General features: G+C 44.1%; 1 protein-coding gene and 1 long non-coding RNA gene across 2 annotated transcripts in view; one reads left to right on the top strand and one right to left on the bottom strand.

Annotated features, from left to right (window-relative positions):
• Positions 1 to 1602: 1602 nt before the first annotated feature.
• Positions 1603 to 12136, top strand: part of AMMECR1 (AMMECR nuclear protein 1) — a 127289-nt gene continuing 116755 nt past the window's right edge. The window contains exon 1 of the mRNA XM_082208660.1: positions 1603 to 2037. Within this exon, the coding sequence (XP_082064786.1) occupies positions 1839 to 2037 (199 nt within the window). The 5' untranslated portion in view covers positions 1603 to 1838. The remainder of the gene's footprint in view (positions 2038 to 12136) is intronic.
• On the bottom strand, positions 3641 to 10384 carry LOC309524220. The gene is made up of 3 exons (XR_014215865.1): positions 10179 to 10384; positions 4017 to 4155; positions 3641 to 3788 (listed from the first exon to the last, which is right to left on the bottom strand). It is a non-coding gene; the product is annotated as an uncharacterized lncRNA (long non-coding RNA).

Raw genomic sequence — 12136 nt, 5'->3', positions numbered from 1 at the left:
TCTGTTAAACCAAAAACACATAATATAATTCAATAACATGTAGGAAATAAAGTAATAAAGAAATATATATATAATTGAACAGAAATTGAAATTAAACATATATTTTGGGTCATTGTATTCACAGTCCCTGGGAAGTATAACTATTGGCATTGAAAGGTCCTTTTTCTGGGATAAATGTTTCTGCTTTAGTGATGGTGCAGGCCCACTTCAGACCCCATGTAGTATCCCATGGGTTTTGGCAGGGTACTCATTGTGTGAGAAAACCTTCCAATGGGTCTACTCTAATACCAGGGCTCGTCCACCAGGCAAGAGGAGTCAATTGCCTTAGGCAGCAGGATCCACTTTAGGCAGTATATCCCTATGTGGATCTTTCTTGCCCCTTGTTCTTGATGTAGAACTTCCCTCACCTGCCCTTCCCTGGTGGAGAGGGGTCTATCTCAGGTGCCAAAATGTATTGGGCCAGCCCTGCCTAATACCACAAAGCAGCAGGAATCAGGATCAGTTCAACTGTTGTGTTTACCGGTGAACAGCCGATACATTCAGTATAGTAGCTAAAACTTGCTTATGCAGGCAAGGCTGTGGCTGCATACATAGAATCATAGAATCATAGAGTTGGAAGAGACCACAAGGGCCATCGAGTCCAACCCCCTGCCAAGAAAATATTAATTCTGGGCATTGTCATTTTTTAAGGGTTGCTGGGAATTGTAATTCCATGAATTCTTTTGAGGGGGCAGGTCTATGTGCTTTGAATGTGCTTTAAAGCTATGGTGTGTTCACAGCCTAAGACTCCCAACTTAGTTCCCAGGAAATTATGGAGCGTACCACACCCAAACAGGGGAGGGAGCTTCTATCACAGACTAGGCACGTCTCTTTAAAGATACAGGCCACACACACTGAAGTAGGTATTAGTAAGTGGTCCTCAGATTGTACAACATTCTCATTTAAAGTTGAAGAGTTGCTAAAAATTCCAAATAGTGGCGTATCTCACTGGAGGCACCAGTATTAATACTGTTGTCCTCCTTTATATATAAAATAACTTTCTGCCACATAGCTGAAAACAAATCTTGCTCTCTGCTATGCCATACGTTCTGAATGAATTCTTCAGCAATAGCTGTGAACCAGATTAGACTGTGCCATAAATCCTTATTTTATCCCTCTAAATATTTCCATTTTATTACCAATCTTCTTCTCCCTAAAAAAACAAAAAAACAGCCCTGGCAGCTACCAAGATATAAAGAATCGATTCTTTTATGCAATCTATTTTCGTTTGGACCATCCCATATCCTCAGTAACGCTAGCGACGGGGAAACTTGATACCTCGCCCCTGCAGACTTTTTTCAGACTCAGCATCAGAGTGTCTTTTCGTTATCCAGCTGCCCAGAGGCCAAGGGAGAAGCAGCCAGTAGAAAAGGAAGCCCTGCTACTGATGGGTTAAAAATGTGCAGACCTCTGCATAATGTCAGGACGCTGGAGCATGTGAATTCTCAGAAGCAGGGACGCTGCCGTAATTCAGCGCGTCACCCAACCCAAAAAGAGAAGGATGATGAGGGCAAGTATAGTGGTTCTTCGAGCGCGTTCGCCTCCTCCTTTTAGGCTGGGCTCTTAAGGGTTAAGACGAGGGTGGAAGCACAGGCCGGCTCATGTCCTGTCAGTGGCGAATTCGCAATTTCACTCCCTTTCTGAGCATCCTTGCTCCCTACTGCCAGCAATTTCTTGCTGTGGTCGTACACTCCAGCAACCCAGATTCTCCACCGTTCCGCAAATTCTTGCTCAGGTTTCAAGCAAGCCACTGACAGCAGCCTGTCCTATTTTGGGGAACGTAGCCTCCTCGACTGCGGATGCAGCTTAACAATAACGCAGGAAGCATGTTAAAGAACTGCAGCTATTTGCCTTGCACGTTGTGTTCATTTCTCTTTATATCTCCATTTTCTTGCTCCGATCCCATAAAGGACAATCTCTCTTGCAAACAAAACCCCCAGAGCCTAGTTAGCGGGACCGAAGGCTCCCAGACACGGATTGCCTGCCAGCCACAGCACGGTAAGGACATGAGCACTTTTGGCTAGTTTTGCATGGCAGTTTGATGGAGCTTACTGAATGCGGTTCTTCCCACCTACCCACCCACCCCGTTTGCATCCATCATTTCCAGATCAGATTTGTCGGCATGGCAGGCACTGGCAGCCCCTGGCAGTCCCAGTCTCCATTTTCATCCTCTGAAATCTTCCAGTCTTAAGTAACACATTTAGATTCGCCGTTCCTCTCTCTCTCTCTCCATTCTGGAAACTGACGACGCACATCGCCAATGCTGTTCAGTTCCATTCAGCTTACCCAGAAAAAAAAGCATGTCGGGGTTTTGCTGTCGTCGTCATCGCCGTTCTGTGTAAAACCTTACCGAATCCTAGTTGCTTTGCTTGCCTGGATTGCTTTAGATACTAAAGAAGGCTCATTTTATTCGTGCTTGGATGTATCTGAAGAAGTGTTTCTGGAAGAGAACCCACCTCTTTCGTTGGGGTGGTGTTTCTCTCGCCAACATTATCCAGAAGCTTTTCTTCCAGCGTTTAGATGCCTTCTTGCTGGATTTAAATAGATGTCTTGACTAACTAAAAAATAATTTAAAAAAATGCAAACGCAGCAACAACGCTTCAGGGCTGTTTCACAAATTACTCAGCAGCAAACCCATGTTTGCCCATGAGTGTACACACAGCAGGACGTTGCACCAAGATGAGGGTTTGGAAGGATGCCATTGTCACATTCACACATTCTGAGCTGGGGGCTGTGTGTACAAATGAAACATTATACCTTTGAGGTGAAATGTGCAGAGGCCCTTATATGGCAGATGCAAAGGGTTTTCTTTGGCATCTCCCTATTACACGTGCTGTAACTCAGTTGTGGAGCATCGTATTTGCATGCAAAACGGTCCCAGGTTCAGTCCCTGGTTTCTCCAGGTAGGTCTTGGAAGGACTCATGCAGAAACCCTGGAGAATTGCTGCAGGTGGGGCCCAGCAGCACTGCACATTAAAAACAGTGTCATGTCATTTTAAACGTCCATGGCTCCCCCAAGGAATCCTGGGAACTGTAGTTTGTTCAGGGTGCTGAGAGCTGCTAAGAGACCCCTATTGTTCCCTCACAGAGCAACAATTCCCAAATGGACTGGGAATTGCAGCTCTGCAAGGGGAAAGGGAATTAGGAGGCCTTGTTTGGTGATTTGTTTGTTTACAGGGTGCCCTCTAGGGCATTTCCCTTACAAGATAGCTTACATAATCATGAAACACACACAAAATGTTTGAAACAAGAAAATCCAGACAACAACTTCGCAATATTTTTAAGCACTGATCATTTACTTCACATGTTCCTAAAGCAGCAAAATGCATTCCATTAAATCCACACAATGTAATTGCTTTAACTTGTTTTGCGGCAGAGGTGTAAAGCCTTTGGCATTCCAGATGTTGCTTGAGCACCACTTCAATCAGCTCTAGCCAGCATGGCTCCTGGTAAGGGATGGTTGGAGCTGTATTCCAGCTATCCTTCAACATCTGCATTTCTTTGGCTTTTGCGATGCAGGCCACCAGCCAAAATAATTTGTACAGAGATGCATGAAGTAACATACAGAAATACATTGTATTAGGCGAAATCATGAATAACAACTTTGGGAAACCAAAATTGACAGATTATTCCATCCCTGGATGGGTGCAGGCATTCCTTCAGATAACCTGATCCAAAACCTTAGGGCTTTACAGCAGAAAACCAGCACTTTGACTTAGGCCCAGAAATGCCCTGGCTTGCATGATAAACTTACTACAGTGGTACCTCAGGTTACATACGCTTCAGGTTACAGACTCTGCTAACCCAGAAATAGTACCTCGGGTTAAGAACTTTGCTTCAGGATGAGAACAGAAATCGGGCTCCAGTGGCGCGGTGGCAGCGGGAGGCCCCATTAGCTAAAGTGGTGCTTCATGTTAAGAACAGTTTCAGGTTAAGAACAGACCTCCGGAACGAATTAAGTACGTAACCAGAGGTACCACTGTACTAGTTTAGGATTTGCGTTGCTTGTTTTGACCACCTGGCCCCAACCAGGATTGAGGCAGCCATGTTCTTCACCAGTTCAAGTACCTGAACCATCTTCAAAAGCAATCCCATATACAAGACATTACCTGCAGTCTAGGATGAGAAAGATGATGGATGATTATGGTGCTGTCTGACTCGCTTGGTGTTTCTTTGCTTCTTTGCCCAAGGAAGGCTTATATAACTAAAACGATCATTTATTTAGACTTCCTATCATTTTCCAGCTGCCCACTCAGACCATAGCCATGCTGTATTAAGACTGCCAAACAATTAGGAATTGCAAGGTTACTAGTCTGGATAGCTCACTTGGTTAGAGCGTGGTGCAGATAACACCAAGGTGGCAGGTTTGATCCCCATATGGCGTTGCATATTCCTGCTTTGCATGGGGGTTGGACTAAATAATCCTCTGGGTCTCTTCCAACTCTATGATTCTATGATCTGGTAGTGGCAAAATGGCCAGCCCATATTACACTGATTCTGTACCAGTTAATTGGCTATTTATTATTTCATTTCTGTGCTCAGTATAGAACACTGATATTAATGTTTAAAGGATCACTTATATCCATATGACTATGTCCAGGCCTTTAATATCAAGCATACCTTTCCATGTTTATTTGTAATAAAACAAGAAAATCTTTAATAAAAACTAATTAAGAAAAAATATGAAGCTCAGAGACTGTGATCTTTGTCCCATTACTGGTAAATAGGGATGGATGAATGTCAGCCTCACTTCCTCTCAGTTTCATATTTTTCCAATCTTAATTTCAATCCTCTACATTTCCACATCAGTTTGCAAAAAAAAAGGGGTGGGTGGGTGTAAAAAGACCTCCGGAAAATTCATCATCATTTTAATGTGGATTTCTTTTAACATGCAATTTCATCTAATATATTCATTTTCACAATCTTCCCAATATAATGCAATTTTTTATTACTTTATACATTTTATGGTTTATTCAATTTTGTACACACTGCTTGGCTGCAGAACTGCAATACACGATTCAGGGAAATGTGAATTTTCAAGAACGGTTGTTTTTCGGTTCATGTATTGTATAGTTTCAAAAAGTGTGAATTAGGTAGATTTGCAAACAGAACAAATTTCTCCCCCATCTCTGGTATTAGGATATGAGAGTGCAGAGATAAAGCAGGCCTGTCATCAGCTATTGGTCAAATGGAGCATTGGTCAAGGGCACCCAGAATCTTGAAAGGACCCCTCACTAGCCCACCAGAGCCCAGCTATGTTGCCATTCACTGTCTATGGTGCCTGCCTGCCATCTTAAGTTACCCAAAATATAATGCCCTGCCCTATACATCTATGAAATGCATTGATTCCATAGACGTATGTTGCAGGCAGAGCTATACCCATCCTGGTCGAGGGATAATCAGTGGGGGAGTGGAGTTCATTGTCAGCCCCATGCCAAGGACCCATCAAATTGTGGACCTGGCACTGAGATAAGGTCATTCATTGCAGGTACTTTGAAGGTAAGCTCAAATAGTTTGTGCCAAATCCAAGGGCAATCAGTCTTGGTGTGCTCGCTGCTGAAAATTTCTCCTGCATCTTGCTCTGTTTTTCTTATCCTCTATCAGTTAATGAGAAAAGAACCTTCATTCAGTAATTAGCAGAAGAAAGAGAAAACATTGTGGTTGGCATACAGAATTTTTTTTCAGGCTTTCCTTGTGGTTGAGATGGCCAAGGGTGGATTTTGAGTGTCCTTCTGCCCACAAATCATCATCCTCTCCAAGTGCCCACACTTTCTGAAACCCGAAGACATCTTCAACTGGGCTTTCCTGTATGCATGGGGAACCAGGAAGGTTGCCTACCATGACAGCTGTTCATCATTATTTCTTTAAGTGAAGAATTTTTAGTTCTTTTCTTTTTTTAAAAGAAAAATCAGTGGATGATGATGATAGTTAACTTTCCCAGCTTCCACTAAAACCCACAGGAGACCTCATGTTGTAACTCTTCCCAATGGGCCTTTTTTAGATTAGGGAGCTGGAGAGGCTGCATAGTGCTGGATAAATGTTTAATGGAAAGGGTGGGGAACACCCACCACCCACAGCCAATTCACAATGATACGCAATTCACAATGATACACCCACCAAGGTTTTGGAAGAATTCTAAAGTACCCTGAGAATGAGGAAGGTGGAAGGAAGCCTCTTTTCAGAGAAATAAAACTTTAGAATAATTGAAGAGTGTGTTTCAGCATATCACTAGTGAGCGTAGGAGTTTGGGGGTGGAGCACAGAAGCAGAAGTTCATCTCCAGGTTCTACTGCCTAAGGAAGTGAGGTTGATGGCTACCAGGAAAAGGGCCTTTTCAGTGATGGTGCTCATTTATAGAATGCACTTCCTAGAAAAGTTCACCCGATGTCTATGCGAGGGCTTTTTAGGTGCTTTTTGTTCTCCAAGCCAGTTTAACCAGAATGGGCACATATACCTGGTACATTAAATATTTGCACCAATGCAACACAACAACTACTAAATTAAAGTAATAATCTCCACTTTAAAGCCTTGTTGAAAAAGGAAGACCTTCAATAGGCACTGCAACAACAACAACAACAACAACAACAACAACAACAACAACAACAACAACAACAGAGATGGCACTGGTCTGATATGTAATTGGGGGGGGGCAGTTCCTAAGGGCAGATGCCACCACATGAAAGGAGCACTTCAAACATTGTACAGAACAGGGCTCAGGATTAGATGATATCTAAAGGAGACCCTCTGCTGCAGAGCACAGCCATTGGTTAGGTATTTTAATATTTTAGTTGCTGCACTGATTTCAAGTAGGTTGTCAATACAATAGTTTTTATGACTGGTATTTCTGGTATTTCACTGGTAAACTTTTGCATAAATTTGTATTTGTATATTTCTGCAAACCTCCCAAAGTTTTGTATACTTAAGGGTGCTTAACAAATGGTCAACAGTTTTGGTGTCTGAATTATGATAATGATGGCAAAGATGGAGTTGTCACAGTTAAGGCCAGAGATGAGAAAGTTGCAATAGTCAAAGCAAAAGAAGATGAGAACATGGAACAGAGGAGTGTGGTGGAGTCTCCTACTTTGGAGGTCTTTAAGCAGAGGCTTGACAACCATATGTCAGGAGTGCTCTGATGGTGTTTCCTGCTTGGCAGGGGGTTGGACTTGATGGCCCTTGTGGTCTCTTCCAACTCTATGATTCTATGATTCTATGATTCTAGGGAAAGGGAAAGGTCATGTTTTGCAATACTGTACAAAGCAGCAAGGTTTTACAACAGATTCAGTATGGGGAGCAAAGGAGAGAGAGAGAATGATGAAGCCAATAGCTTCATGCCTGAAGAACATGGTGAATCGTAATATTGAGAGAATATGAAGATACAGTGATAAAATATCCAAGTCGAGATATCAGACAATCAGTTGGACATGCAGGATTGGATGGAGGACATTAGCTATACAGTAGTATCTCGGGTTACATACGCATCAGATTACATACGCTTCAGGTTACAGACTCCGCTAACCCAGAAATAGTACCTCAGGTTCAGAACTTTGCTTCAGGATGAGAACAGAAATTGTGCTCCAGCGGTGCGGCAGCAGGAGGAGGCCCCATTAGCTAAAGTGGTGCTTCAGGTTAAGAACATTTTCAGGTTAAGAACGGACCTCCAGAACAAATTAAGTACTTAACCCGAGGTACCACTGTAATCACAGAGAGGTAGAGTTGGGTGCTGTCAGCTCCCACTAAAAGGCATGAGATTTGACCACTCCTTGCAAGATCAGGGTACAGACAAAGAATAGCAGAAGACTACAGATGAATCCTTGAGAGCCCCACAAATATGAGGAAAACAGAGAAAGAGTGTTCCCCCGTGGAAAAAAACAGGTTGGAAAAAACAGACTGAGGACTGGAACCCAGACTATATGATGATGCCCTTTGCAAAAGCCTATGCTGCCTTTCCACTCATGGATATTTAGCACAAACATCCAAGTATCCTCAATAAAGACTGTTCATTGTTTGCACAGAGCATTGATATGACTTTATCAAATCAAAAGGACTTTCACTGTCAGTTATATGCAGAAGACAACCCAGCTATATATTTCTACCCCAAGCCACCATCAGATCCTTTCTGTCCAACTGTTTTCCTGATTCTTGGGATAGTGGATAAGCAACTCAAATTCTACTATGTCCAAGACATTCACTCCAAGATTATTTTCCATGAACTCTTTAATTTCCCACTATGACCAGCCCAGAGCAGCACCTGCAGGTACTTGATAAAGCACCTTTGATTTCACTAAGCTGTTATGAGTTTGCCTGGGAACCTTAAAGTGCCTAGGGTGCAGTAGAACAAATTGGGAATTCTTGGTCAATTGAACCAGTTTCAGTCTGGAGTATAAATTTACTCTAAAGCCAAATCTCTGCAAGGCTACCCAGCAAAATCATTACTGGGGTAGAGTTTTAACAGCTGCTACAAAATAGGTGGGAATCCTTATGCAGATGCTGCAGCATGTAAGGAGATCATTTAATGCTAGCACTTCAGAAAGCAATCTGTCAATTTCAGTATTTGTATTGGAAGGGTGACCTTGGTGCTAAAAGCTTCTCACTGTGGTATTTGCCTTCCTGCTGGTGTGAGATTCTAAGAGGCAACTTGGCAGCTAATTCCAAACAAGCACATGAAAGGCTAGCCAACTTCTTTGCAAGAGTTCACAGCCTTTGACCTACATTTGGCCAGTCCACCCATGAGGCGACCCACCCCCTGCCCCGCTCAGGCAGTAGAATCCACAGGGGCAGCAGATCTTGATGTAGATTCTTATCCCCCACCCCATTTCTGATATAGATCTTCCCTCGCCCCTTCTTCCCTGGCAGGGAGGGTGAGTGCCATTTTGTGGTTCACCTCAGGTGCCAAAATGTATTGGGCCAGCTCTGGAACTGCAAGGTGGTCACACCTGGCCTCAGCAGTGTGGCCTATCAAGGGCACCCGTTTACAAGCTGGGCCAGAGGCACAGACCTCACACCAGTCCTGGCTGCTCAGTTAAACAAGCTCTCATCAGCAAATCAGAGGGTGAGCTTGATTTCACTCTGAAAGAAGGAGGGTGAAGTCTGTGCTTGAGCAAGGATGTACCGTATTTTTTGCCCCATAGGACGTACCGGCCCATAGGACACACCTAGTTTTTTGGGGGGAAATAAAGGAAAAAATTTTTTATTTCCCCCCCCCCCAGGTGTGCTGCGCTAATCCCGAAGCTTGGGGCGTGTGGAGCTCAGCGCGCCCCAAGCTTCTGGGTGTCGGCGAGCTCTCCGCTAGCCCTGGGAGAGCCGCGCGGCTCTCCCAGGGCTAGCGGAGCACTGCGCTAATCCCGAAGCTTGGGGCGTGTGGAGCTCAGCGCGCCCCAAGCTTCTGGGTGCCGGCAAGCAGTCCGCTAGCCCTGGGAGAGCCACGCGGCTCTCCCAGGGCTAGCGGAGCGCTGCGCTAATCCCGAAGCTTGGGGTGTGTGGAGTTCAGCGTGCCCCAAGCCTCTGGGTGCTGGCTAGCGGAGCACTGCACTAATCCTGAAGCTTGGGGCATGCGGAGCTCAGCGCACCCCAAGCTTCTGGTTGCCAGCAAGGTCTCCGCTAGCCGTGGGAGAGCCGCACGGCTCTCCCAGGGCTAGCAGAGCGCTGCACCAATCCCGAAGCTTGGGGCGTGCAGAGCTCAGCGCACCCCAAGCTTCTGGGTGCAGGCAAGCTCTCCGCTAGCCCTGGGAGAGCTGGGTCTCCCACAGCTAGCGGATAGCTTCCTGAAGCCTGGAGAGCGAGAGGGGTCGGTGCGCACCGACCCCCCTCACTCTCCAGGCTTCAGCGAAAGCCTGCATTCACACCATAAGACGCACACACATTTCCCCTTCATTTTTGAAGGGGGAAAAGTGCGTCTTATAGGGCGAAAAATACGGTACATATACTAGTCAGAATGCTGGAGGTCAGCTTGACATTAATAGGACAGAATTTTTCTTTGTTGTCTATTGAATGTGTTGCCTTTCAGAAGGAATTATCCTCCCAAGGTGCTTTAAAATAGTAAAACAATATAATAAGGTTACATTTTTTAAAAAACACACAAAACAACACACACATTTTAGAATAACAGCAGTGAATGAATAAAATATTGGATGGGTTTTTTACCTGCCTTTTAGGATAAATTATCCTTCCCATGGTAGATTTTGAAAGAACTCAGCTGCCTTTAGGCCCGTGGTGAGGTTGCTCCAGCCCTCCAGGTATTGCTGGACTAAATCCCCATCACCATGGACCATGTTGATGAGAGTTGGACTCAATCTTTTCAGTGCAGCTAGGCCAAGGGACACCTGTTGTCCGTGGGATTCCTTTCTGCAGTGTGGGTCCTACGCAGAAACAAAGGAATTTCAAACTGAATCAGATGAATTTACATCATGCATTTTTACTAGTTAATGCCACTGAGAACAATCCCCAGATATAACACCAAATTCAAAATTGGAACTACTGTCCACTTTAAGTGCTACAGCAGGAACAGATATGGCATGCAACTAGGGGAAAATGTACAACACCCATAGCTTGGCTGTATTCATACAGTGAATACAGTTTGGGATATGTTGTAAATGTACATGGTTAAACTTGGTTTGGCGAAGGCAGGGAAAGAATGGTTAACATAAGGAATTTTATGCTACACAGGATTCATTTGTATGTTTCTGGAATGAGTATTTTTAGCAAAATGCAGCAATTGATTTTTATTTTATTTTTAGAAAACCAATAAGGTAATTAATGAGTCTGTGTGTTTGTGAATATAGGATTGTCCCCAACATGAGTCCTACTTAAAGGTGTGGGATGGGTTTTAATAGGTAGGAAAGGATATTTGATTGCAATTTATCCCTTCAGGTACCCATGTGTATGGGTTGCACATGCAAAGAGATCGGCTTACCACCTTGTTTAAAATGTGGGGCTGAGCAGAGTTCAAAGTCCCATCCTTAGCAGAAAAATTGAAAGCGTAGGAATTAGGCTGTGAAACCTTTTAATTAACTAAGTTCACAACCCTCAGAAATAAACTGGCAGCCAGTATAAGTACTGGTTGAGATGTGCTCAATTCTCCAAGTTCTAATCTTCAAGTTCTGAGCAAATGACCTTAAGCAATTTCAGCTTCTGGACACTTTTCTTAGGCAGTCCCAACAAAAACCCATTTGTAAGAATCTATTGTGTAATTGCTGTAATGGGATAATACACCCTGTTCTCAAAATAGTTTGTGGATCTAAACCAGCAGGCTCCCTGTGAGCAATTAGTGACTATCCCCAGTCTAAAGAGGTAATTATCTAATGTTCGCATGTGTGCTTGAGAGACCCCTAAGACCTCTAAACATGCTTTCAGAAAGGCAGGATCTTTTACTGGTGTTGTATGGCATGTTGTCCTGAGTTGTTGTTATTTAGTCGTTTAGTCGTGTCTGACTCTTCGTGACCCCATGGACCAGAGCACGCCAGGCACTCCGGTCTTCCACTGCCTCCCGCAGTTTGGTCAAACTCATGCTGATAGCTTTGAGAACGCTATCCAACCATCTCGGCCTCTGTCGTCCCCTTCTCCTTGTGCCCTCCATCTTTCCCAACATCAGGGTCTTTTCCAGGGAGTCTTCTCTTCTCATGAGGTGGCCAAAGTATTGGAGCCTCAGCTTCAGGATCTGTCCTTCCAGTGAGCACTCAGGGCTGATTTCCTTAAGAATGGATAGGTTTGATCTTCTTGCAGTCCATGGGACTCTCAAGAGTCTCCTCCAGCACCATAATTCAAAAGCATCAATTCTTTGGCGATCAGCCTTCTTTATGGTCCAGCTCTCACTTCCATACATCACTACTGGGAAAATCATAGCTTTAACTATACGGACCTTTGTTGTCCCGAGTATGCATCTAAATCCTTCTGTGTCTAGAAAAGCATACCAACACACCAAAACTACTGATATTTATTCAAAAGAACAATAGGTATTTGTAAGAATCCATTGGTTGAGCCATCGCAGCATATACATATACAGCCATGGGCTGTATTGTACAATGATCATGCTCCTAAATGTGAAGAAATAATCGTTCCTATGTTAAAATGGGGAGCTAGCAGTGGAAAGATACAATACAAAT

This window comes from Podarcis vaucheri (genome assembly GCF_965113315.1).
Source record: "Podarcis vaucheri genome assembly, chromosome: Z".
In the NCBI taxonomy this organism is placed as follows: Eukaryota; Metazoa; Chordata; class Lepidosauria; order Squamata; family Lacertidae; genus Podarcis; species Podarcis vaucheri.
Note: the sequence above shows the minus strand (reverse complement) of the source record. Positions and strands in the feature narration are given on the sequence as shown.